We start from the raw sequence: 27171 nt of genomic DNA on the forward strand, positions 1-27171 counted from the left end.
TAAGAGGTCTTTCAAATTTTCTTGGATAACTTTATTCATTAAACCTACCAAAGGACTGTTTCTGAAATACTCGAATTATGCATTTGTTAGATAAATTATTATAAAAACAACCATGGATAAATAAGTAGTAAAATATTTAAGGCAACATGGTGAATTGATAATGGCCTGAAACCAGACAGAAGCCAATTATTAAACACATAGGGGGAGAAATTTGGTATCGCCCCGTTTGGGGCGCCATTAGCGGCCGTGCGCAAAGTTTAGCGCCTGGTGCTAATTATCGCCTCCGACGGCAAACTTGGTTTTTATCGCCCCTGGAGGTGATTGGAGCGCTAAATCAGGCGCTTCAGACCTGTCTTAAGGCACAAAGGCCAAGGAGCGAGGCGCTACCTCACAGCGCTGGCGAGGCTCATGTGAGGTCAGTCAGCAATGGGACACAGACACACTGGCACCGTCCAATTCTTAAAAGGGGAGTTCTGATGAATGGTCATCGACCTGAAACGTTAACTCTGTTTCTCTCTTCACAGATGCTGCTTGACCTGCTGAGTTTCTCCTGCATTTTCTGTTTTTATCTTAAAGGGGAGGGTTGATCTTGCTCTCCATCCACATCCTGCTCATTGCAGCCTTGAATCTTGGCCTGAATCTCAGCCTGGAGAGACCTGTACATCAAATCTGCTGGAAAGAACAATGGAGAGAACCAGGGAAAGAGCTCAGAGTGCAGCCCCCATAGTCTCTTCTAAATCGATACAAGAGCAAATCAAAATCAACCTGCAAAGTGCTGCTCAGTACCCAAAACTCCTTCATACAGCGTTGAATCTCTCCAGAAGTCTCTCTCTCTGAATGCGTGGTGCAAAAATGTCACCGACAAAAAAAGGCAGGAAGTGGTCGTCTTTAATTAGCGCTCCCCTAGTCCCTTTCTGACAACATAACGCTCCCCTCAACCTGTCGTTGCTAGCGGCAGGTGGTAAGGCAGGGGGCGCCACTCAATTTCCGGTCTGGGGCGCTAACGGGGTGTTGCGCACTCGACTGACGTCACAATCTGCCGGCGCAGGAGATCGTGGCGATGTGTTTAGCGCCGCCGCAAAATGTCTAGTTAATTTCGCGTGCAGCGCAAACATCGCTGCGCTCAGGCGCTAGTTGCTTTGCGCCCCATTAGCGCCCTCTTTAAAGGTGCTAACGGGAGGCGCAAACAACTGAATTTTTCCCCCATAGCTTTTAAACATCTACTTTTACAGCTGACTGTTCTCAGATCAGACTACTGCCCTGATCCTTAGCAGTTTACATCTCGGCCTGATCTAAACCTTTGACTCTGAGAAATAGTTTTCATTTCTATGTACTGAGACGACATATTAAATAATCACCTTGGCTTTATAAATCATTTCATTCTTACAAATAAAAGGTCACCACGCACAGGATCAAGGTTACATACGTTTTTCATGCTTGTGAAAGAACTGCCACAACTAATCACCAGGGATGTATCCTATAAAGGATTTTGTAGAAGACACAAAAAAATTGTGCAATATTAATAAGGAGGTGGGGAAAATGGATGAGCTTCTAACAGATCAGTTAGTAATAGCTATTCCTACAACAACACGCATGGAAAGCCTGGATGGACCCACAGACTCTTACTGCTATGACAGTGACAGAAATGGGCCATTATCTTTGTGTAGTCTGTATGTCAGAATTCTTGGCATCAACACTCTGCGCTGTGAAGTGCCCTGTGATCTGATAAATCAATATTTCATAGCAGAATTCATAGGTGTGTGACAGTATGACAAAATAAAGCTGAAACATGTATTGTGGGTTGAAACCCATGATATATTTAACAGGTTAAACACCTTTGAGGGCAACTCCACGTATAAGCTCATTTACACAAGATAGAAAGGAACTCCCAATGCAGAATACATTTAAGCAACTGGGCTACATAATCTTGATTTATGAGGTAAGCTGTTTTAAAAAAAAAAAATACATTTTGGAAGAATTACACTATACCTGAAGGTAGGCTTCCAAACCATGGCGTCGTTGTTCCAAGACTTTAGGTACCCAGTTTCTCACGTGCTTTGAAGGCATTTCAGGCGTTTTAATGCTTTTCTTCAGCTTTTTAGAAAAAAAGCAATTTATAATTTACATTTAACAAAACTCAAAGCCACTTTAAGACTGCTATCTTGCTAAATAGTGTTCCTCTTTTTCCCATTTTGTTAATAGATTATACAGAATAATACACAAGGTAATTACTTAACAGAGGGACCTTTTTATTTCACAGCATGAATACAAGGTTAAATACAGATGGATTTTCCAGATTTGCTACCATGGGGGAAAAAAAACTTCAAAGGATGTTCACTGCCCAGAGTCTGACCAAATTACTGGTCAGCTTTCATGTTGTCATCTGCCACCTTGCCACTTGTCATGCTTAGATTCAAACTAGTTTTGATGGCTAACAAAATTACATCGCCAAGGAGAAAAATACATATCAAAAAATAGAGACAACGATAAGCCAAAAAATATAGACCAGTTAGTTTTACTTCAGTTGCTGATAAATGACTAGAATCTATAACAGAATTAAAATGACTAAGCACTGGACAAACATGAGCTAGCATGGAATTCTAATGGGCAGGTTATACTTGACCAAATTTATAATTTCTTTGAAGAAATAACAGTGGTGACAAAAAAGAGAAAAATGCAGTATATAGGGTTTATGTGAATTTTTAAAAAGCATTTGATAAAGGTACCATAAAAAAGAGACTTAAGGCAAAGATAATGGTACCTGGAATTAGGTGATAAGAATGAAGAGATGGTTGTAGGGCAGAAAGCAAACAGTTGGGGTAAAGTGAAGCTTTTCAGACTGGCAAGATATGCTCTGCAGGGGCCACTGTTGGGGCTCTTATTTATTAGGTACATAAATGATCTGGACTTGGGAATTGAGGGAGCAATATCAAAATATGCAGAGAACACCAAATTGGGGGGCTTGGCAAATTATAATAAATCTATGAAAGAATACAGGATGAGAAAGTAAATGGTAAATGCATGGCAGAGAAATATGAAGTAATCCATTTTGTAATTAAGAATAGTAGAAGGAAATACATGGTAAAATTTTAACTGAAAGAGGAGCAAAGGGATCTTGGTGTGCAGATACACTGATTGTAAAGGAAAGTTGCGACCTCCTTTGCCCTGGGCACCATCACCCCAGCCCCCCTCCTGCGAAACATGCAAAAATCCACCCCAATGTTTCAGTAAATGACTATTATTTAGCTGATATAGGACAATCAGAGATTACAATTTTTCCTCACTTAAAAAATAGTGCACTATACAAATATGCACGATTCTGCATTCTGCTTTAAGAAAATTTACAATGGGCAATTGTTTGATTAAAAGTCAGATGCTAAAAATTAAACAAAAACACATGAACCTAATATATGAACAGATTTCCCAACCAATAGCATGCACCATTATTTTAATTTCAAATGCACATTTTTGTAAACTCATTTTTTCCCAGGTTTCTATCAACAATTATTTTAGAAGCATATGGCCTTAAGGGAAACAAAATACTGGAACTGGTGCCTCAAACACACAAAAAAGTAGTCCACTGGGGACTGAGTAATGCACACCTTTCACCTCTGGCACCTGGGTTCAAATCCAGCCCAGACAAGTGGAATTAAATTGCATTTTCTCTGTCAGCTACAAGGGTCTTAACAGAATTTGGGCAGTTCCTGGTGGAAAGGATTCACACAACAAAACTAACCACAATTTGGCACAAGCAGTTAATCTCAAGGCACCGTAAGCTTTGTCAATGTAGAAAGCAAAATAATTCACAAAGATGCAGTAAGGGGTGTTCTATGGAGGTTGTGGTTAAGGCACATTGTTGGGGTACAGTAGAGGAAACACTACTCTGCAAGCAGCTTGTGACATATCTGGCCCAAAGGTTATCCCTGGATGCCTGAAATGAAATCAATGGCCTACAATTTGCAGTCAAGCAGCAAAGCAAAGGCGTTCACCGCTGGCTGTGAAGTAAGCTTCCCACAAAGATCTTGCGATCTCTGTGGCGAGAAGTTTGTTTTTTCCGATGTGCAGCTGAAATCAACGTTGTATAGTGGGAATCCCATAGTGCGAGCTGCTGTGACATCAATAAGCTGTCTAAGCAACCAAACATATTGCAGAATTCTCACATACAGGGAACTAAGAAATAGAAAGAGGTCATAATCAATCACTTTTTAAAATATTTAGAGAGCAAAATAAAGATTTTTTTTTTTTTTTTACATACACAAGGGTTAAGGTAGAAGCTGAAATATCAATATGATCAAACTTTAAAAAAGTTTTTTTATTCATTTTAAAATCTAATAATTTTTTAACTTAATGGAGAAATTTGACATTCCACCAATATAAAATTCTTTTTTTCGGCACCAGAACGGTTGGGTATCAGTAGTTATTACTCAGATCGCTGTTAAAAAAACCCAGTTACACCTCATTTGAATGGATCTAACTTTTTATGGGGTTTCTAACAGCGATATTTGTTCAGAAAAAGGGGAAGTTTTGGCAGATCAGGTGATTTCACTGATTGCCGGCTCAGTGGGGGTCCACAGCACAGCCAGTGTCGGAGCAGTGAATGACAGACTGCAACTTTATGATTTCCGCATTAGGCTGCCGTAAATCCTGAAGTTGCGGTCAGTATTCAAAGGTGAAATGACAGCGACACTGCTGTTTGCCGTTATCTGGGCTGCACGTTCCAGGCCAATGTTGCGGCCACCCTCAACAGGAGTAGGGGGCGGAAAGCGCAGAAAACCTCTAAGCAGTAAATTTAAACCAACTCCGATTATACAGTACCACCAACTGACAGAACAGTGCAGAAGTACTTTCTGTAGTGGGGGTCTCCATTGTGCTGTGAAAAGGGTAAATCTGACAGCCTTAACAAGATAGCCAAGATAACCGATTTTCAAAAATATGGCTGCGTGCAGCTTACTGTACAAATGGTTACAATGTACAGTGATTAATTGGGTCTGCAGCCAACCAAAGTGTTACAAATGTTGTACTCAGCATCAGCTCAGAAAACAGCATTTGTGAACAATATTTCGTTGAGGAATCCTTCCATCAACAGAAGTCAAGGAGTCATCATTGCAGCTGCCTCCTTCCATGACAGCATTGCCAGGTGAGTAATGAACTCTTCAGATGAATGGAGACAAATTCAAGACAATTCAAGTTTCCAGTAGGACCTAGCTGCTTACTAGATAAATACTCTAAGGGTGCCCCTTCAGCTGATGATTAACAATTCCACTTGCTCTGTGGCCCTGTAGCAGAACCCTACAGTGGGTAGATATGGGCTTGGGGGGGGGGGGGGGGGGGGGGGGTGAAGGAGGAGGAGGAATGAAAGAAATTACCTTTTTGTGGAGTGCATGAAATTCGCTGTACCGTTTCTCTACAAAGTGCTTTCTTCCACTCATGAGTACTTCAATTTTAAATACCTGCAAAAGCAAAATATTAAAATATATATATATATATTAAAAACAGTACTTGTCAGTGCATCTTAGGTATGTGGCCAGAAGACTGCTCCTACTGTTAATGACATGATCTACACACACAAAAAAACAAAGGACTCCAGAGACACCTAAATGTAGCATTGATTTATGATGACTCTGATAAAAGCTCGGCTGATAAGTTTGTTCAACAAACTGTTTCAACAGCAATTATACTCTGGGTTATTTATGTTTTTAAACCTTCCCATCTTTGGCACATTGAGGAGTCATTAAATATACTGCACTAACTTTACTAAACCAGTTTGGAATTAAACCAGTTAACAGGCTACAAACAAAAGATGTTGGAAATGCACAGCAGGTTAATGAATATCTAAAAGTAAATAGTAAGTTAATGTTTTGTCACTTGAAACATTAATCCATTTTTTCCTTTCAGATTATCAACCTGCAGTGCATTTCTGACATTTTCTTTATCTCAGATTTCTAGCATTTGCAGTTTTCTTTAAATTACTTTACTGAGCGCATAGCGAAGATACAAGTTTATAAATTGTGGTTCTATGCACAGTACACCTGACAACAGAAACCATTAAGATCTTACAAGTAGCGCAGCGATGTGCAACCACGCCTGCTGCAGGTTAATTTCTTTCCAACCTACATATATATTCATTTAAAAAATCTCAGCTGGACATTTTCTGTCTGCTGCAACATGATGAGACATGGCAAAAGTTCACTTTCATTACAAGACAAATATGACAGGTTCTATTGCATTCACTGGCCTGTGGAAGGTTGAAAGGCCAGGATAGCAAGTCTCTGGGTGAGCTAATTAATACCCTGCACAGTGCCTCTGCCTTGAATCTTGGGTCACTGATTTGGTCTGGAAAATGGATGATAAAGAACATAGAAGAAAGCAGCCAACAAAGCATAGGTACTCAGTACAGAACATACATGCTGAAAGACAAAAATATTATATACTGTTCAGTAAGTAACATTTGGAGAACACAGTGAAAGATCTTAAGCAAGTAGATTTTCTGATCTACTTTTATGCCTCACAAAAAAAAGAGCAATTTTTTTTTCTTTTCTGAGCAATGTTTTCCTAAATTACTGAAAACCATTACTTTTCATTAAAAGAGAACGGAACATAAAATGTGAACAGAAAGTACAGAAATGAGCTTCAATAAAAAGTGAAAAACACTCCTGTTAAATGCACTATCCAAAAGCACATTGTAAATGCAAAATTACCAAAAGAAACTTGAAAAATGATTTAAAATAATGAAATGTTAAAAATATGTAAAGTACAAATGGCTTGCCATTCTATTGTTTCTAACACGATTTGCTTTTTCATTGTGTTTAATTACATTTAATCGTGGTCTAGATCTAGCATCTCCAACAGTATGAAGTTTAGAACATCCTAGTTTTTTTTTTAAGTCTCCAATGAATCAATGCCACTTGCCCCTTTGGTTAGAATCTAATGAAGGCCAACTTAGAGAATGCCCATTTTTCCAGTTTACTTCATGGTTAAAAAAAAATATGCAACAGCTTGATGAACAATCCATCATAAAGTTTGCTGTTCTTAAGTCACTGCAGAACAAATTAGTGTTCAAGTAGGGAAATAAATTGCTGGTGAAGCAAAAACCATCTGACCAATTTACCTAGCTCCTTCCAATAGGCAGATACAAATTAATATCCAGAAGCCAATTAAGCTGACATTCCTATGTACTCAAGACGACCAGATCCCTAGCATGCTGTAAAATATTTAATCACTCAAGTATATCCTAAATAAACAAAAATATGCTTGTAACCCACGATACTGATGCCTTCATAAGAACATGTACAATCTGCTCAATCAGATTCCATCAAATTTATGTATTCTCCTGAAAAAAGGCACAAGCTGACAACCTTTGATGCTGTTCAGGGGCGAGACTCATCAGTCCTACTGATCAGCAGGGAAGAAGGCTGCAGAAGACAAATGACGCCTTGAAAGCCCTTATCTATTTCGGTCCACCAGTCTCTCCAAGGTGCAGTCCAAAGTTTAGATGGCAGACATTTGAGCTTCCAAAGCTGAAAAGCCTGGCAACACAGACTCCTGCTGTGGGGGCCTGGTTGAAGCAGGCCACACGCTCCAAGGCAGACTGTCGAGTGGCGATGCTGTGCAAAATGACACCACACAGGCTGGAAGCAGACTGCTTCATAGTTTCACCCATGGGGCTGAAACTCCTGGGCAGGTATTCCAATACCTGGTATAACTGCTTGTGTGAAGCAAGCAGATTTCTTGTCATAGCTGGGTCCCTGAAGCCTGCATCTCTGTCCTCCTCAACAGAGTTGGGAGAGGATATCACCTGCCATCTCCTGGGCTGTCCCTGCCACCAATACCAGCTCCTGCTCACTTGTACAATAGCAAAATACTGCGGATGCTGGAAATCTGAAATAACAACAGAAAACGCTGGAAAAACTCAGCAGGCCAGACAACATCCGTGGAGAGAGAAACAGAGTCAACGTTTCGGGTCGAAACCCTTCTACAGAACTGAGGAAAAAAAGGCAGGAAATGAAAAGATTAGAAGGCAGTTTGGGGGCTGGGAAAGACAGCTGCCATGTGGGAGAGAGAGAGAGAGAGAAAAGGAAAAGACACAAACCAAGTGTGGATCTCTTTCACTCCGCCAGCGCATTCCACACTTCATCGAGCCATTGTTTGTTTCATCGTTTCTATCACTATCTCGTCGCACCTTGAATATCTCAATGTCTCTTCTTTCATCCCCTCCCCCATTTCCCAGCCCCCATGTTGCCTGGCCTGCTGAGTTTTTCCAGCGTTTTCTGTTGTTATTCCTGTTCACTTGTGCTGGCTGAGTCACCCAGTGTACACCCCTCTATAAAACACTCTAACCTAGCCGTGGTACCAGTCTCTGTGCTACTACTTGGGAGAGATGGAGCGGAAGATGAGGCTTCCCTCAGAAGGACTGTCCTCCTCCTAGGTCTGTTCTTCTGCAGGATCATACAGGGACAAGTTAGGATGGTCACAACACACAATGCATCTCAATATTATTATGCTGGCTGAATGTATGTTTTTCTGAATTACATGAGGGGGTACAAGTAATAGTCAGAGACCCTGATTAGATAAGCCCCCAGCCTCAGAATCTCCAATGTGGCAGCTCTCAAGGGGCCACTGATGTTGAGAGCTTGCTGCTCCAGCTTGGAGAATCATGATGTTGGATGTTCCTCCCCCAGACCTACTTTTTTTACATTTTTTAAAAATTCATTTATGGGATGTGGGTGTCGCTGGCAAAGCCAGCATTTATTGCCCATCCCTAATTGACCTCGAGAAGGTGGTGGTGAGCCGCCTTCTTGAACCGCAGCTGAAGATGGTATGCATCATTTTCTCCTACAGAGAGGACAAGGTTAGTGAGATGTTACTGAAAAGGAGAGTGCACATGTGGGGCTTCTGCTTTTTTTTGCATTTGTTGATAGGGAGAAGCAACAAGATGCAAGCAGGAAAGGGAACAGATTATCTATGGACTAAGGCAGATTATTTGATCATTTATTTCATTGCTGTGGGATCTTGCTGTGCACACTGACTGACATGTTTCCTACATTACAACAGTGACTTCACTTCATTGACTGTAAAGTGCTCTGGGATGCCCTGAAGTCAAGAAATGCGCTATATAAATGCAAGTTTTTTCTTTCTTAGGGAGGTGTTGAATGGAAAGTAAGTGGTTGGAGCGTGAGGTGAGGAAAGAATCATCAGGGGAGTTCTTTGTTTTACAATAGCTATCATGTGCCAACAGAATGCTATTAGTGGCTGCTGTGAAGGCAGCAAGACGTGAATGTGGTGTTTCGACTGAGAATGAGGGGCGGTATTGCAACAGAACTCGAGAGCAAGAAAGCAGCTCTACAGAAGCCTGAAGGCAGAGGTCCAACAAAAAACTCGTGACCTAAAGAACAGACGGTGGGTGGAGAAAGTGCAGGAGATCCAGCAGCTAGCCGACAACCACGACGTGCGTGGATTCTTTAGCGCAGTCAAGACCATCTACGGCCCAAGCACCCAAGACCCTTCCCCACTGCGGGCCAAGAACGGAGGGGTACTCATCAAGGACAGGGAAGCAGTCAGTGCCCGCTGGAAGGAGCACTTCGAAGATCTCCTTAACCACGACTCTGTCTTCGACAAGAGTATCCTCAACTCCATCCCACAGCATGCTACCCGCCACCATTTCAGCACAGCCCCAGCCCGGCATGAGGTTGAAAAGGCCATCCGACAACTGAAGAACAAGGCGGCCTCAGGAGCAGATGGAATCCCCGCCGAGGCACTAAAGCATGGCGGAGAAGCACTACTGGCACGAATTTATTAACTCATTTCTCTTACCTGGAAGGAGGAGAGCATGCCAGGGGATTTCAGACGCCGTAATTGTGACCATCTTCAAGAAAGGTGACAAGTCCGATTGCGGTAATTAGAGGAGTTTCCCTGCTACCTGCCACAGGGAAAGTCATCGCAAGAATCCTCCTCAATCGCCTTCTCCCAGTGGCCGAAGAGCTCCTCCCAGAGTCGCAATGCGGATTCCGCCCATTAAGGGGCACAATGGACATGATCTTCATCGCACGTCAATTACAAGAGAAATGCAGGGAACAGCACCAACCACTGTACGTGGCCTTCTTTGATCTCACAAAGGCCTTCGACGCTGTCAACCGTGAGGGATTATGGAGTGTCCGCCTCAAATTTGGCTGCCCTCAAAAGTTTGTCACTATCCTCCGCCTGCTTCATGACGACATGCAAGCCGTGATCCTTACCAACGGTTCCACCACAGACCCAGTTCACATACGGACCAGGGTCAAGAAAGGCTGCGTCATCGCACCAACGCTCTTCTCGATCTTCCTTGCTGCAATGCTCCATCTCACCCTCAGTAAGCTCCCCCCTGGAGTGGAGCTAATTTACAGAACAAATGGGAAGCTGTTCAACCTCCGTCACCTCCAGTCCAGATTCAAGGTTGTCCCATCCTCTGTCGTCTAATTACAGTATGCAGACGATGCTTGCGTCTGCGCTCACTCGGAGGTCGAACTCCAATCGTCAACACCTTCACCGAAGCGTACGAGAGCATGGGCCTTACACTAAACATCCGTAAGACAAAGGTCCTCTACCAACCTGCCCCCGCCATACAGTGCTGCCCGCCGATTATCAAAATCCACGACAAGGCCTTGGACAACGTGGACCACTTTCCATACCTCGGGAGCCTACCGTCAACAAGGGCAGACGTCAACGACGAAGTCCAACACCGCCTACAGTGTGCCAGTGCAGCCTTCGGTCGCCTGAGGAAGAGTGTTTGAAGACCAGGACCTCAAACCCGGCACGAAGCTCATGGTTTACAGGGCAGCAGTGATACCCGCCCTGCTGTATGCCTCAGAGACATGAACCATGTACAGCAGGCACCTCAAAGCACTGGAGCGGTACCACCAACGCTGCCTCCGCAAGATCCTGCAAATCCATTGGCAGGATAGGCGCACCAACGTCAGTGTTCTTGCTCAGGCCAACATCCCCAGCATCGAAGCTCTGACCACGCTCAATCAGCTCCGATGGACGGGTCACATCATCCGCATGCCCGATAAGAGACTCCCAAAACAAGCGCTCTACTCGGAGCTCCGGCACAGCAGGAAAGCCCCAGGTGGGCAGAGGAAACGCTTCAAGGATACCCTCAAAGCCTCCTTGAAAAAGTGTAACATCCCCACCGACACCTAGGAATCCCTGGCCCAAGACCGCACAAAGTGGAGGAGAAGCATCTGGGAAGGCGCCGAACACCTCGAGTCTCTTCGCCGGGAGCAAGCGGAAGCCAAGCGCAGATCAACCCAAGCACCACACCCACCCGCCCCTTCAACCACCATCTGCCCCACCTGTGACAGAGACTGTAGGTCCCGCATTGGACTAATCAGTCACCTGTGAACTCATTTTTCATGTGGAAGCAAGTCATCCTCGGTTCCGAGGGACTGTCTAAGAAGAAGAATGTGATGATGAAACGTGATGCAGGGGAGAGAATTGTTCATAGAAACAAAGAAGATAGGAGCAGGAGTTGGCCATTTGGCCCCTCGAGCCTGTTCCGCCATTTAATGAGATCATGGCTGATCATCCAAATTCAGTACCCTGTCCTGGCTTTCTCCCCATATCCCTTTAGCCTTAAGAAATATATCTAACTCCTTCTTGTATATATTTAATAAGTTGGCCTCAACTGCCTTCTGTGGTAGAGAATTCCACAGGTTCACCACTCTCAGGGTGAAGAAATTCCTCATCTCAGTCCTAAATGGCTTACCCCTTATCCTTAGACTGTGACCCCTGATTCTGGACCCCCCGCCATCAGGAACATCCTTCCTGCATCTAGTCCTGTTAGAATTTTATAAGTTTCAATGAGATCCCCTCTCATTCTTCTAAACTCCAGCGAATATAAGCCTAATCGACCCAATCTCTCTTCATACGTCATTCCTGCCATCCCAGGTATCAGTCTGCTGAATCTTCGCTGCATTCCCTCCATGGCAAGAACATCCTTCCTCAGATAAGGCGACCAAAACTGCACACAATACTCAAGGTGTGGTCTCACCAAGGCCCTGTACAACTGCAGCAAGACATCCTTGCTCCTGTACTCGAATCCTCTCGCTATGAAGGCCAACATACCATTTGCCTTCTTAACCGCCTGCTGCACCTGCATGCTTACCTTCAGTGACTGGTGCACAAGAACACCCAGGTCTCGTTGCACTTCCCCTTTTCCCAATCTATTGCCGTTCAGAGAATAATCTGCCTTCCTGTTTTTGCCACCAAAGTGGATAACCTCGCATTTATCCACATTATACTGCATCTGCAATGCATCTGCCCAATCACACAACCTATCCAAATCATACTGGAGTTTCTCTGCACCCTCCTCACAGCACACAGGCCCACCCAGCTTTGTGTCGTCTGCAAACTTGGAGATTTTACATTTAGTTCCCTCGTCTAGATCATTAAATATATATTGTGAATAGCTGGGGTCCTAGCACCGATCCCTGCGGTACCCCACGAGTCACTGCCTGCCACTCGGTAAAAGACCCGTTTATTCCAACTCTTTGCTTTCTGTCTGCCAACCAGTTCTCTATCCAAGTCAGTACCTTACCCCCAATCCCATGTGCTTTAACTTTGCATACCAATCTCTTATGCGGGACCTTATCGAAAGCCTTCTGAAAGTCCAAATACACCACATCCACTGGTTCTCCCTTATCTATTCTACCAGTTACATCCTCAAAAAATTCCAGTAGATTAGTCAAGCATGATTTACCTTTTGTAAATCCATGTTGACTTTGTCCGATCCCATCACTGTTTTCCTGTCAGTGTTGGGGTTAGGGAGAGGGGAGGATTGCTGCCTGGTGTTATTGAGAAATGGAGAAATTAAGATCCATACTCACCCTTGCTACTCTCGTCAGGTCATTGAAACATTTCCTGCACTGCACCCAGGTCCTAGGGAGGATGCTCCTGGAGCTGACTAACTCAGCCACCTCTCCAGTTCTGGTAAACGTCCATTTTGGGTTTCTTCCTTCCATTGGCGAGAAAGAAAAGGTCCTTCATTGCTCTCACTACTTCCACCAGGACCTCTAGTGAGGCTTCAGGGAATTTCTGACTAATATTGCGCTTCGCAGCAATAATAGATAACAATGTCAGTAAAGTGAACACAACCTTTTAAGAGGCACATTCCGACTTTAAATAGGCCTCTGGAGACCCACCTGAAATTACACCCAGAAAGTGGGCAGGCCTCCTATTCACAACACAATCAAGAGCCAAACCCACTAGTCAAATTTAAATGAAGCCCAAGACTTAAAATACCTTGAGCCTGATATCTAGGTCAGCGAGTGAGTTTTGCACTTTTCCCCACCCTTGCTCACCTGAAACCTGCTCCGGATTAAAATTGACCGCATAGCCCAACTTATAAAGAAATGATGACAGAATTAAACAAGTTGTGGAATCATCTTTGGCACTCTTTTCTGAATTGCTCGAATACTTCAATTGCATTTTAAAGGTAAGGTACCCAAAATTATGCTCAATAACCCTACCTGTGTTCTAGTATTTGATCAGACATTTTAATAACAGCTTCACATTTACTGAATACTTTGAGTGAATGGACAAGAATCACATTTAAATCCTTTTTAAATAGACACCAATTCATTGTGTATACATTTAAAGGTTTCTTTTTCCAAAATGTATAATCTTCTATTTGGCAATTCCTAACCCATCCACTTATTCTGTCCAGTTCCCCTAGAGTGTCATCAATCCTCCTTATACTGGACACCCAGCCACATAGCTTGGGGCGTGAGCAACGGTTGTTACTAGAAATTACCTCCCCAATATCATTTACAACTAGTCTAAAAACCCATAACAGCCCCCTACAAAATTTCTCCAGTCACTTTCCTGCAACCCTACCCCACCACCACACACTAACTCCAGATAAAGCTCTGCCCATTTATTAACCATCTTCAGTTTGTACTGCCAAAGCAGTTTTCAATCCAACAAAAGCAGAATGCAGCTAGCTTAATAATTTAATTAAAGAAAAGACAATTTTCACATAGTTTCCTGAAAACATTGTGAAATCACTTAATAATTTTTTGAAGGACAGACTTGCATTTATGTAGCATCTCAAATCTCAAACACATCACATAAATTAATTACATTTTGGAGTGCAGCTGCTGTTTTTTTTCCCCATTATTTGTTTTTGAGATGTGGGAAACACTGGTAAGATTGCACTTACTGCCCATCCCCTGTTTCCCAGAGAAGGTGATGGGCCTTCTTCTTGAACTGCTATAGTCCTTCTGATGATGGCGTTAGGTAGAGTATTCCAGGATTTGTTCACCTAGCAACAAAGAAGGAACGGTGATGTATTTCCAAGGCTGGATGGATTGTGACTTGGAGCAGAATTTGGAAGTGGTATTCCCACAACATTGCTACTCTTGTAACACGGGAAGGGAGGCGGTGGATATGAAGTCCAGTGGCAGGGGCACTGAACAAAAACGGTTTGGTCCTGGATGGTGTCGAGATTTTGAATGTTGTTACAGCTGCTATCATTCAGGCAAGTGATCACTATTCCATCACATTCCTGAGTTGAGCCTTGCAGCTGGTAGATAGGCTTTGAAGGGTCAGGAGGTGAGCTACCTCATCACAGAGTGCCCAATCTCTCTCCTGTTCTTGTAGCCATGGTGTTGATCTGGCCGGTCCAATTAAGCTTCTGGTCAAAGGTAACCCCAAAGATGATGATGGGGAACTATGCAACGGTGATGTCATTGAAGGTCAAGAGAAGCTGGCTGGGCTTTCTCTTGTTCAAGATGGTACTTACCTGGCACAGATGTTATTTTCCACTTGTCAGCCCAAGCTTGGATGTTATCCAAGTCCTGCTGTAGGTTCGCATAGACTGCTTTATTGTGAATGGAGCTAAACACTGAAATTATCAGGGAACAGTCCCACTCCTGACCACACGACGGAGGAAAGGCAACAGATGATGCAGCTGAAGGTGGTTGGACTAAGGACCCCATCTCTGGAGAATCCCACCGTGAAGGCCAGGGCTGTGCTGATCGGCCAGACAACCACCATCTTCTTTTGTGTCAGGTATAACTCCAGCCATTTGAGGATTTTCCCTTTGACCCCCGTGACCTCATTTTTGCTAGGGCTATTTGATGCCATGCATGGCTGAAAGCTGCCTTGTTGGGGGCAGCTACTCATGTCTCCACTGACATTCAGCCCATGTCCTAGAACCAAGTGGAGCAGAACTCAAAACCTAATGAGATTATTGGTGATTAGCCATTGCTTGATGGCACTATTGATGGCTCCCTTCTATCACCTTACTAATGATTGCAAGAAGACTCGCACCAAGTCCCATTCACCTATCATCCCTATGCTTGCTGACCTACACTGGCTCCCAGTCTCTTAACACCTCCATTTTAAAACTCTTATCCTCATGTTCTAATCCCTCTCTGGCCTCGCCCCTCCCTAACTCTGTAACCTCCTCCAGCTCTATAACCCTCAGATCTCTGCACTCCTCCAACTCTGGTCTCTTGTCTGTCCCCCCCACCACCACCCCCACACCTTCCTTCACACCACCATTGCAGCTGTGCAATCAGCTGTCTAAACCCTAAGCTCTGGAATTCCCTCCCTAAAAATCTCCACCTCCCTAAAAATCTCCACCTCTCTTTCCTCCAAGAATCTCTTGAAAACCTACCTCTTTTACCAATCTTTTGGTCACTTGTCCTAACTTCTTCTTTAATTCAGTGTCAATTTTTATCTGATTCTGCTCCTGTGAAGCACCTTTGGACATTTTACTACGTTAAAGGGGTTTATATAAATGCAAGTTGTTATTGCTGTTGTTAAGCAATAATTGACTGGGTTAGATTTATACTTTTTTTTTTGGACATACCTGGTCAATCTTGCACATCGTCTGGTAGATGCCAGTGTTTTAGCTGTATTGGAACAGTTTGGCTAGGGGAGCAGCTGGCTCTGGTGCATAAATCTTCAGCACTACAGCTGGGATGTTGTCAGAGCCCATATCCTTCATTGTATCCAGTGTACTCAATTACTCCTTAATGTCATATGGAGTGAGCTGAATTGGCTGGACACTAGCTTCTAACAGCTATTTATGGGCTACAAAAATCACAACTTAAAGTTAAACATTGAGTATACGAGAAATTAAATAGATATGAAGAGATGTAGTCAGTTTGAATAGCAACAATTAATGGACAATTATTTAACAGAAGGAGTAGTCGAGGTAAGTCAGTAGCACAACTGTAGTTCAGTGTCAACAGAACCACTGACTATTAATTTACAGTGGAGACCAGTGTCCGAGACTACTACAAATTGGTGAGATTACTTTTAGGAGTAACTCTTTAGATAGCTGACAAATTGACAGCGTTGGAGAGCCAGTCTACTGGATAGATTGTCTAAATGCTAGTTTTTAAGCAATGCCAGAGTTAATACGGTTTTGTCCATAATAGCGACATGGTTGAATTGATCTCCTTCCTTCTCTGGGATGCAAGAGTTAGCTTCTGGGGCACTGAGTCAATGAGCCCCTTCAGCGATGGGGTTATCTGTTCCAAGTGGATCCTCAGTTTCAGCTGCATACCTTCGCAGGAGCGAAGAGATCTGCTAACTGGCTTAGTGGCCTGGTGTAGCCACAATTTAAGTTCTTCCTCTGCCTTGAAGGTGCCTTATTGGTTAAGGGTACCTTTTTACATCTGCTAGGTACAGATTACAGGAAACTCTCATTTAAACGGCACCTAAATATCCAGAATTCTCTATTAACTGGCAACATTCATACTCCGAAAACAACACCTCAATAACTGGAAATGTTGCCGAGTCAGAGTCTCCCGCGGTGACCGAGTTAGTCAGTGGGAGTAGTTCTCCAAACTGCCACAACGCGACTTCTTGGCGCTGTCGGAAGTCCAAACACCACAATAACAGGAGTCCGACTCTCCCGCGCTGCCGGTAGTCTCTTCCGATCCACCATTTTTCTGTGTACTGCACATTTCTTGATTTTCTTATTTTTGTTTGTTAAAAATAGCCTCGGTAGATAACCCTCTCCGTCATCCGGAATTTTTAATCAACCGGCACCATCCCGGTCCCGTCGGTGCCGGATACCAAAGAGTTTCCTGTACTACAATTGAATATTCCAATTTGGACTACCAGAGGTGCACCAAGTACTTCCCTTAAATTTAAGGAAAAACCCTCTCCATACAACCAACCAGTGACATGTTCCAGAAGGCCCCATCCCCTTTTCTGTCAATCACTTCTAACAAACATGGAAGGGTCTCGATGCCTTTGAGCCAGTAAAGCCTGAACATCGAGATTGGGTGTCTCTTTTTTTACAACCTACCTTGCCTATCCACATAATCTCACAAATATATGGGGATGACACATGCAATGTTCCCTTTAATTTTTTTTTTTTGGGGGGGGGGGGGGGGGGTGACCCTTTAAGGGGCTGTGCGGCCCATTCAAAATACCACGCATGCGTGGTTTTTCCTATTTAAAAGCCGGGGAACGGGCTGTGCGGGAGCTGCAGAGCGCTGCCCGGGAACATTGGTAACATGTTTGTCCCTCTAGGTGCTTCTTCCCTGTATCCGAGTATTCCAAACGGTATAACACTAGTAACGAATTTCTTGTTTATATACACAAGCCTTCATGGTGTAATTAACTTAGAAGCTTTATGGCTTAATTAATTTTAAAGCATGAGGTTTCATTAGCTTTGAAACCTGTGTTTGACTAGCTTTGCTTCATAGCTACTTGTCAGCATTCAGCTCAACTACTGCTCCGTTTTATGTGCACATTTTTAAGCTAAATCTCCATTTCTAAGAGCACATTTCAGGCAGTTTACCAAGCATTTCCCCCATGAACCTCGAAGGTACCCTTCAGGTGATTTACAGGGTACTTTTTCCGCACAGTGCAGTCATTTAGGTGGGCAAACAGCAGCCAGCTAGGTTCCACACACAGCAATAAGATGAATGAGCAGTTAATCTGTTTTGGTAGTGTTCGTAAAGGGATGGATATATCGTGAACTCCTTGCTCTTCTTGAAATAGGACCATGGAATCTTTTATGTTCACCTGAACAGGTAATCGGAGATCTTAATTGAACATTTCATCTAAAAGACGGCACCTCTGACAATGCAGCACTCCCTTAGTATGCACCGTAATGTCAGCTTAGATTATGTGTTCAAAGTCCTGGAGTGGGGCTTGAACTCATGACCTTCAGCTCAGATGGGAGAGAGCTGCCACTGGACCAAGATGACACTTCTATTTATCAACAACTTGTATTTATATAGTGCCTTTAACGTAGTAAAACGTTCCAAGGAGTTTCACAGGAGTGTTATCAAACAAAACCGTGCCACACAGCGAGATATTAAGACAGATGACCAAACAATTGGTCAAAGAGGTAGGTTTTAAGGAGCGTTTTAAAGGAGGAAAGAGAGGTAGAGAGGCGGAGAGGTTTAGGGCAGGAATTCCAGAGATTAGGGCCTTGGAAGCTGAAGGCACGGCTGCCAATGGTGGAGCAATTAAAATAGGGATGTGCAAGAGGCTAGAATTAGAGGAGCTCAGATATCTGAGGGTTGTGGAGCTGGAGGAGGTTAGAGAGATAGGGAGGGGCGAGACCACGGAGGGATTTGAAAACAAGGGTGAGAATTTTAAATTTGAGGCGTTGCTGGACCGGGAAACAATGTAGGTCAGCGAGCACAGGGGTGATGAGTGAACGGAACTTGGTGCGAGTTAGGATACGGGCAGCTGAGTTTTGGATGAGTTCCATGGAATGGTAGCCTTCAACAGACCCCTTTTACTCGTCAAAATGTAATTAACCCATCTCACAATATCTCCCATTGCTGGAGCATGGTTTGTTCTGCTTTTTTAAAAAATTATAAACAATTATTCGGGGCTAGGTTCCTTTTTATCCTATGAAATGAGGTAGTTTCCAGACCAATACTTTTACCTTTGATTCTTCCTTTTGTTCATCTATTTTCAATTTTATAGGAGGTACAATCTTCTTTTCCAAGTGATGAAGTTAAATGTTTGTGTGGAAAAGCAAACTAGATTCTCTTGAAAGTGGTTAGCACTGTTGCCTCACAGCGCCAGGGACCCGGGTTCGAATCCGGCCTCGGGCGACTGTCTGTGTGGAGTTTGCACATTCTCCCCGTGTTTGCGTGGGTTTCCTCCGGGTGCTCCGGTTTCCTCCCACAGTCCAAAGATGTGCGGGTTAGGTTGATTGGCTATGATAAATTGACCCTTAGTGTTAGGGGGATTAAATGGGGATATGTGTTAGGTGTAGGGGTTGCGGGGATTGGGTGGGATATGTGTCGGTGCAGGCTCGATGGGCCGAAATGGCCTCTATCTGCGCTGTGGGGTTTCTGTGATTCTGTGAACACTGAATGCAACACAGTAGTTGAGAATTTCTGAGTCTCAAGCAAAAACAAACATTACATAACCTGCTAAAATATCTAATATGTAGCTCCAGAACATGTACAATATAGGAAGGCCAACACTGATGCTTACAATTACAGGCACAATTAATACATAAAACCTCATTCCTAAAAAATAAACTTTGTTGCATTCTTAACCATTTTCAGTTTTTGGAAGGGTAGAACAATCTGGGTCACAGGATTCTTCATCCCCAAGACCGCCTACTTCCATCTCCGGAACATCGCCTGACTAAAACCCTCATCCATGCCTTTTTTTAACTCTAAACTTGACTATTCCAATGCACATCTGGCCAGCCTCCTATCTTCTACCCTCCATAAACTTAAGCTCATCCAAAACTCTGCTGCCCGTATCCTAACTCGCACCAAGTCCCATTCACGCAACACCCCTGTGCTCGCTGACCTAAAGTGGCTCACGGTTGAGCAACACCTCAATTTTAAAATTCTCATTTTCAAATGCCTCCATCCCACTATCTCTAACCCCCCCCCCCCCCGAGGTATCTGTGCTCCTCCAATTCTGGCCTGCTGCCCACCCCCAATTTTAATCGCTCCAACAATGGCAGCTGTGATTTCAGCTGCCTAGACCCTAAGCTCTGGAATTCCCTCCCTAAACTTCACTGCCTCTCTCTATCTCTTAAGACACTCCTTAAAACCTACCTCTTCTAGAAAGCTTTTGGTCATCTGCCCCAATATTTCCTTATATGGCTTGGTGTCAATTTTTGTTTGATAACGCTCATGTGAAGCACCTTGGGACGTTCTACTACCTTAAAAGGTGCTATATAAATGCAAGTTGCTGTTGAGTAATGTTAATAAATCAGCCAACTGGAACTCATGCGGAATTGGGGTTCCAGTACTAGCCTCCCCCATCCATACTAAGATATTCCAACCAGCAGAAGCCTCCACTGCATCTAATTTAGTCACATTGAAGACCAGAAATAATAACTTGAGCAAGACAGAATGGGAAGTAGGCAATTACCAATTGGATTACCACCTCCATTTTAGGATTTAAAAAAAAACCATTTCCTGTGCTTTTGCCTAAAAGTGCGATTTTAATAAATGCCGATGTATTCTGGTTCTATAGATACGCTGATACAAGATGCACGATTGTGCAGTGAAGGTATATACCCATTACCCCTCTACCTATAACCAGAATCCAAGATTTCTTAACCTTTTCCAAAGTCATGCATGAAATGTCAGGTGAAGGCCCTCAGGTATAAATAAGTTAGAGACCAGAATGGACAGCAAGATAGTATGAATCACTGTCACTCTAAAATGTAGAATCAGCAGTTCCAAACCCTTTCTACCTGGACATCTAAAAAGGGAAAAAAGCTGTTCCAAGAGGTTTAGTATTGATTTTTTTCCGAACAAAGACTTTCTCTGGTTACATGATACATCATAATCAGGTAATTTGTACTAGTGCTTCAGCAGCTGAAGAACACCACGCTCAAAAAAAAATGTCGACTTGCAAAAAAGTGCAGAATACTTCAGATATTGAGATTTTTAACAACAAAAACCTTTTCTGAAAAGATCAAATGTCAGCTTTTTTGTTGAAAGTATTATTTTGCAATAGGTTACAGTATTGTACAGTATTCTAATCAATCAGTGTTGACCTCTTGCCTCCCACTCCCCCTCCTAAGGTTATATATAATTAGAAGCAATGTGCTCTCTAAAGTGAATTGGTCTTACTGTACTGTATTTGCGTTAAAGAAAATTTACACTTCCCAATCAAAAATCAATAGGATCTTGACCCAACATACTACAGACATCCTAAATAGTGCCAAGAAAAGCCAATTAAATAGAAAGACTGTCTGCATGCGACAGTAAAACAAATCTAAAATACATCATAACTGGAAGATATTGTATAACTGAAGCAACACCAACACAGAAAAGGGACTCTCCGATCGTTCAGGCCTTAAGTAAAATATAATTCTCCAGCATGGATCAATCTAGCCCACCCCTCCCATGAAAACTAATAGATCATTTTTTTTTTTTCCATGCTGGTCAATTTGTGTTAAAGGACATTAAAATGTGCATCAGCATGCCTGTCCCCATTGCATTACCTACAAGGAGACAAACAATACAAAATGATGGATTTTACAACAGAATCAAAGGAAAATGGTTAAAGCACAAATGATTACAAGAACTAAAAATGCAAAATATTTGCAAATGTAACCCTTGCAACAGCACAGAGTAATGGGTCAGATATCAAATTTTTGTAAAACAAAAAGACTATGGAATTAGGTCAGAGTACCTGCATCACTTACACACTGATTAACAACTATTCTGTTCATAATCAGAAATGAAATCATTTTATTTTCCCACAAATACAGGCAATGAGTTAGACATATATGCATTATTATGTGACTAGACATCAACAAAAAAAGACATTTCCTCTTACCTGACCAAAGGCTGTGCCAAGAAATAACTTCACAATGAACTCTATGCTATGCTACCCAAAAGTACAGAACTGTAGGAGACCCTCAATGTATATATTTGCCAGTGTATGTAAAATTACAGCATATTATGTATTGTTTTGTATCATAATCTAATGGTGTGTAAATTTTACACAACACAATTATAAAGACATTAACCAAATTCTGTAAAACTAAAAAAGGCCTATAAAAAATTACAGAATATTCTAGACACAGTAAATGTTCTAAATGCACACTGAGCATGAACAGGAGAGTTTAAGGAGATAACCACACAAGTATGAAGAGCTAGGTTTTCGATAGGCTTTTGAAAGTGGGGAGAGAGTTATCAACATGGAGAAGATTGAGGAGAGTTTCAGAGTGTGAGGGCAATATAGCTGAAAGTTGCTTCAATGATAGAGGGGGGAGTGCAAGGAAGAGGACAGAGAAAGGGAACACACTGCCTGGGTGTATCGGGGGAGGGGAGAAATTGTAAAACAAAGATTTTAAATTCAATGATTTGGGGAAACGGGGTTACCAGGGATCATTGGAGACTGGCAGGATGGGTAAGCAGAACTGGATGTTGCTGGAGTTTTGGACAAGTTGGAGTTTATGTAGGGTGGAGCCTGGAGATAGCCTACAGGTAATGAAAAGTGTGCATAAGGTCTTCAGCTGTGGTGGAGTGAGATAAGGGCTAAGGTGAGCGATGTTTCAGAGATATAAGTAAGCCATCTTCAGTGCTGACTTCTCCTCCTATTCATCACCAGAGATATGCAGATTATGTTGGAAGAGATAGGAATGGAACCAAGCAATTTTAGTTCCATGAAGGATACAGTACAAGAGGCTAGAACAGTCAACTGTGTTCAGAAAAAGGAAAACAAAAAAAAAAGGGAGATAGTACACCCTGCTCACAATCACTGACAACGCTCATTGCTAAGTTTGACTAAAATTGATGGTGATGTGGATATGGCAGAACCTAGGGATATGAACAGAGAGTGGCGAGCATGGAACTGGGTGGTGATAACTGAAGTAAATGTATCCATGAAGTAAAAAAAAACTCAATAATGAACAATATTCAATGGCTGAGCAATAAAATATTTTGAAGGGAAATTATAGGCAGTACATTCGCTGCTAATTTACTTTTAAGAACAAAATATAGTGACATGTTCATTGGCTTTGCAGTGCGCTGTAAAAGGAGAGGTTGCAGTCAGAATTAACTGCTGAATATTAGAGCCGAAAATACTGTAGGTTATTTGTAGAGAAGACACACAGTAGCTGGATAAGATCGGAGCTATGCTTTTAAATCAAATGGTCCCAGGATCCGAATTGCTCTACGCAAGGCCATTTTCTCCAATATTCCCCACTGGAACGCCAGTAGGTTGACATTAAAGGTACAGCACTACAGATAAATGTGAAATATCCAACACTTCTTGTTACACACCATGGAATAGAATCAAACTATTATCTCAAAGTGTACTAACAATAAATGTTAAAGCTGAAGCCCAGTGAATGTCTGGTCTTCTGCTCAGTAGTAAGTGGCACTTCTATTGGTTTTTAAAATGTATACATGATTGTTATGAAGGCAGGTTTGCATGCAAATGCTTACAAGGTCTAAATAAAAAGTCAGCAAACGTGATTAGGTTGGACAACTAAGACCAGCACTGGAACACTCTAGGACACAGGTTCTGTATACCACAACATTGATATTGCATTACTCCTGTACTGCCTCACACTCTCACACACCAAAAACATTTCAATTGTTAGACAATAAATTTTGCATTTTAGGTAGATTTCCGTGGCAGTGCTACAGGAATCCTCTCAGCAAATCTCATAGCTCGTCAAAAGGGTTTAAAGGCAACTGGATACCTTTAATGGATTAGAGAGCAATGCTGCAATTTGTTTTGAAAGTTACCTCTACTTCTGAGATATACAAACAGATGTAATACAGCTACAACATTCTTATTTAGTTTTACATTTGGAAGCAATTACTTTTATTGCAGATGCATTTTTCTAACCTCTATATAAAAATGGTATACAGAATAGTTATGAAAGCTACTGCTAATTATTTTCAATGATCGAGAAGTGATGATGTCGCAAATGCCCTATGTAGGTCAATCAGCACTGCATGGAGACTTGTACACAAGCTGCAGGGGAAAATCCCAAAACTTCCACAAATAGCAAAACATTGGAGAGCTTTAGATTCCTGGGACATTGGGACCGGTTCTGGGGGAGGTTGTACCTACATAAGAAATAGGAGCAGGAGTAGGCCATTCGACCCTGCTCTGCCATTCAATGAGATCATGGCTGATCTTCTGCCTCAATTCCATTCACCGGCCCTATCGCCATATCCCTTGATGCCCTTACTAGTCAGAAATTTATCGACTTCTGTTTTGAATATACCCAATGACTGAGCCTCCACAGCCCTCTGGGGTAGAGAATTCCAAAGATTCACCACCCTCTGTAGAAATTTCTTCTCATCTCAGTCCTGAATAGCCTACCCTTTATCCTGACACCGTGGCCCTTGGTTCTAGACTCCCCAGCCAAGGGAAACATTCTCACAGCATCCACCCTATTAAGCCCTGTAATAATTTTGTATGCTTCAATGAGATCCCCTCTCATTCTTCTGAGTTCAAGAGAATACAGGCTTAGTTTACTCAATCTCTTCTCATACGACAGTCCCGCCATCTCAGGAATCAATCTCGTGAACCTTCGTTGCACTCCCTCTATGGCAAGTATATCCTTCCTTAGGTAAAGAGACCAAAATTGTACACAGTACTCCAGGTGTGGTCTCACCAAGGCCCTATATAATTGGAGTAAGACTTCTTTACTCCTGTACTCAAATCCTCTTGTAATGAAGGCCAGCATACCATTCGCCTTCCTAATGGCTTGCTGTACCTAGACATTCACTTTCAGTGACTCATGCACAAGGACACCCAGGTCCCTTTGAGCATCTGCATTCCCCAATCTTTCATCATTTAGGAAATACTCTGCCTTTCTGTTTTTTCTACCAAAGTGGATAACTTCACATTTATCCATGTTATATTCCATCTGCCATGTTCTCGCCCACTCACTGAGCATGTCGAAATCCCCTTGAAGCCTCTTCACAACTGACACTGCCACCTAGCTTTGTATCATCAGCAAATTTGGAAATGTTACATTTAGTCCCCTCATCCAAATCATTGATATAGATTGTGAATAGCTGGGGCCCAAGCACCGATCCTTGCGGTACCCCATTAGTCACAGCCTGCCATCCTGAAAAAGACCCGTTTATCCCTACTCTTTATTTTCTGTCTGTTAACCAATTCTCAATCCATGCTAGTATATTACCCCCAATTCCATGTGCCCTAATTTTGTTCACCAACCTCTTGTGTGGGACCTTATCGAAGGCCTTCTGAAAATCCAAACACAGCACATCTACTGGTTCCCCTTTGTCTACTCCACTGGTTACATCCTCAAAGAACTCCAATAAGTTTGTTAAACAGGATTTCCCTTTCATAAATCCATGTTGACTCTGCCCAATCTTAATATTAGTTTCTAAGTGCCCAGTTATTCCATCCTTTATAATAGATTCCAGCATTTTCCCAACTACTGATGCGAGGACCTGTACAGGCAGCACCTCAACAGAGCAGAGACCACTATCCTCATGGCAGGAGGGGGGGGGGGGGGGGGGGGGAAGCGGTTTGCTAGTGCTGTTGGGGAGGGTTTAAACTAATTTGGCAGAGGGATGGGTACCAGGATGTAGCATTAGAAAGGAGAAACAAGGTGCACAAAGGATTGGGAAAGACAGATAGCACTAGGAGTAAGAAATAGTACAGTATTAGGTGGGGTCAGACTGAGAGAGAATACAAAAAAGGTCTACGATAGGTTTACAGTGCATGTGCGTAAATGCACAAAGTGTGGTAAATAAGGTTGATGAGCTGCAGGCACATATAGCCAAATGGGAATATGATGTCATGGTGATAATGGAGACCTAGCTCAAAAGGGGCAGGATTGAGTACTAAATATTCCTGGATATAAGGGGGGGAATTTTGCCAGCCCTGGGGAGAAGGGTATGGAGGCGGGACTGCCGGGAAAATGGCAGAAACTGGGAGCGGGTACCAACCCCACTCCCAACCCAACTCCGTGCCATCTTCCCGGGAGGCGGGTCTCCTCGAGAAGGGGAGGGGATTACAGCCAATTAATTGCCTGTTAACAAGTAGTTAACAGGCAGTTAAGAGGCTTATCCCCATTTTACCCCTGCAAGTGTGGGCTTCCCAATGGCTGCGAACCTCGCCAGGGTCAGCGAAGCGTGCAGTGGGTCTGCGGGGGTCGAAAAGTCTGCTGTGGAAGTGAGTGATGGGTGCAAGTGCGGAGAGGTAAGTATGGGAGGAGAGTGTAAAGTGTTGGAAAAAGTTTACTTACCTTTGCTTCTTCCTGCAGGCTTCAACCCTTGGGGGGGGGGGGGGGGGGGGGGGGGGGATCAGAGGCTCCTCCTCTCAACGGCAGAGATGACAGAATGGCTAGTGCATTCTCAGATGCAACAGCCATCTGCTTTCTGCTCAGGAGAGGGGTTTGGTGAGTCTCGAGTACAAGGACTCACCATAGAACAGAGATTGTCGGTGTTTGACAGCTTCTCAAAGCTGTCAAACGCTGACAATTCATCTGTCAAAGATTTTTCACAGATGAAATGTCATACGCTGACGTCCTCTGTCACCGGCTTTTCCTTAATTGGCCTGCTAAGCCCGCAGGGCGAGCTTAACGAGGTCAATCAAGGGAAAATAGCATGAGTTGGCTGGATGTTATTGGGGGCGGGACTAAAACCCGACAAGCAGCAGTCCCGTCCCCATTGATAAAATCTAGCCCAAGGTGTTCAGGAAAGATAGGGAAGGAAAGAAAGGAGGTGGGGTGGCAGTATTGATTAAGGAGAATATTACAGTGCTGGAGAGAGAGGATGTCCTGGAGGGGTCAAGGACAGAATCCATTTGGTTAGAGTTAAGAAACAATAGAGGTGCCATTACACTACTAGGTGTATTCAAAAGGCCACCAACTAGTGGGAAGGATAGAGGAGCAAATTTGCAGGGAAATTTCAGAGAAGTGCAAGAACAATAGAGCAGTGATAATGGGGGACTTCAATAATCCTAATATAGACTGGGATAGCAATAGTGTAAAGAACAGAGAGGGGAAAGAATTTCTGAAGTGTGTTCAGGAGAACTTTCTTGATCAGTACATTTTCGGCTCAATGGGGAAGGAGGCATTGCTGGATCTGGTTCTGGGGAATGAGGTGGGTCAAGTGGAGCAAGTGTCAGAAGGGGAACATTTCAGGAACAGTGATCACAGTATCATAAGGTTTAGGTTAGCTATGGAAAAGGACAAGGAGCAATCTAGAGTAAAAATAC

General features: G+C 43.1%; 1 protein-coding gene across 2 annotated transcripts in view; it reads right to left on the reverse strand.

The window, feature by feature from the left end:
* Window positions 1-27171, reverse strand: part of LOC147124410 (sorting nexin-24) — a 291382-nt gene that overhangs the window by 168482 nt on the left and 95729 nt on the right. For both annotated transcript variants that reach the window (XM_085986697.1, XM_085986707.1), the window contains 2 exons: window positions 5367-5450; window positions 1990-2094 (listed from right to left, as the gene is read on the reverse strand). In XM_085986697.1, the coding sequence (XP_085842823.1) occupies window positions 1990-2094; window positions 5367-5450 (189 nt within the window). The remainder of the gene's footprint in view (window positions 1-1989; window positions 2095-5366; window positions 5451-27171) is intronic.

The sequence above is a fragment of the Somniosus microcephalus genome, chromosome 1, assembly GCF_052327205.1.
Source record: "Somniosus microcephalus isolate GS21.2 chromosome 1, FLI_Smic_1.0, whole genome shotgun sequence".
Taxonomy (NCBI): Eukaryota; Metazoa; Chordata; class Chondrichthyes; order Squaliformes; family Somniosidae; genus Somniosus; species Somniosus microcephalus.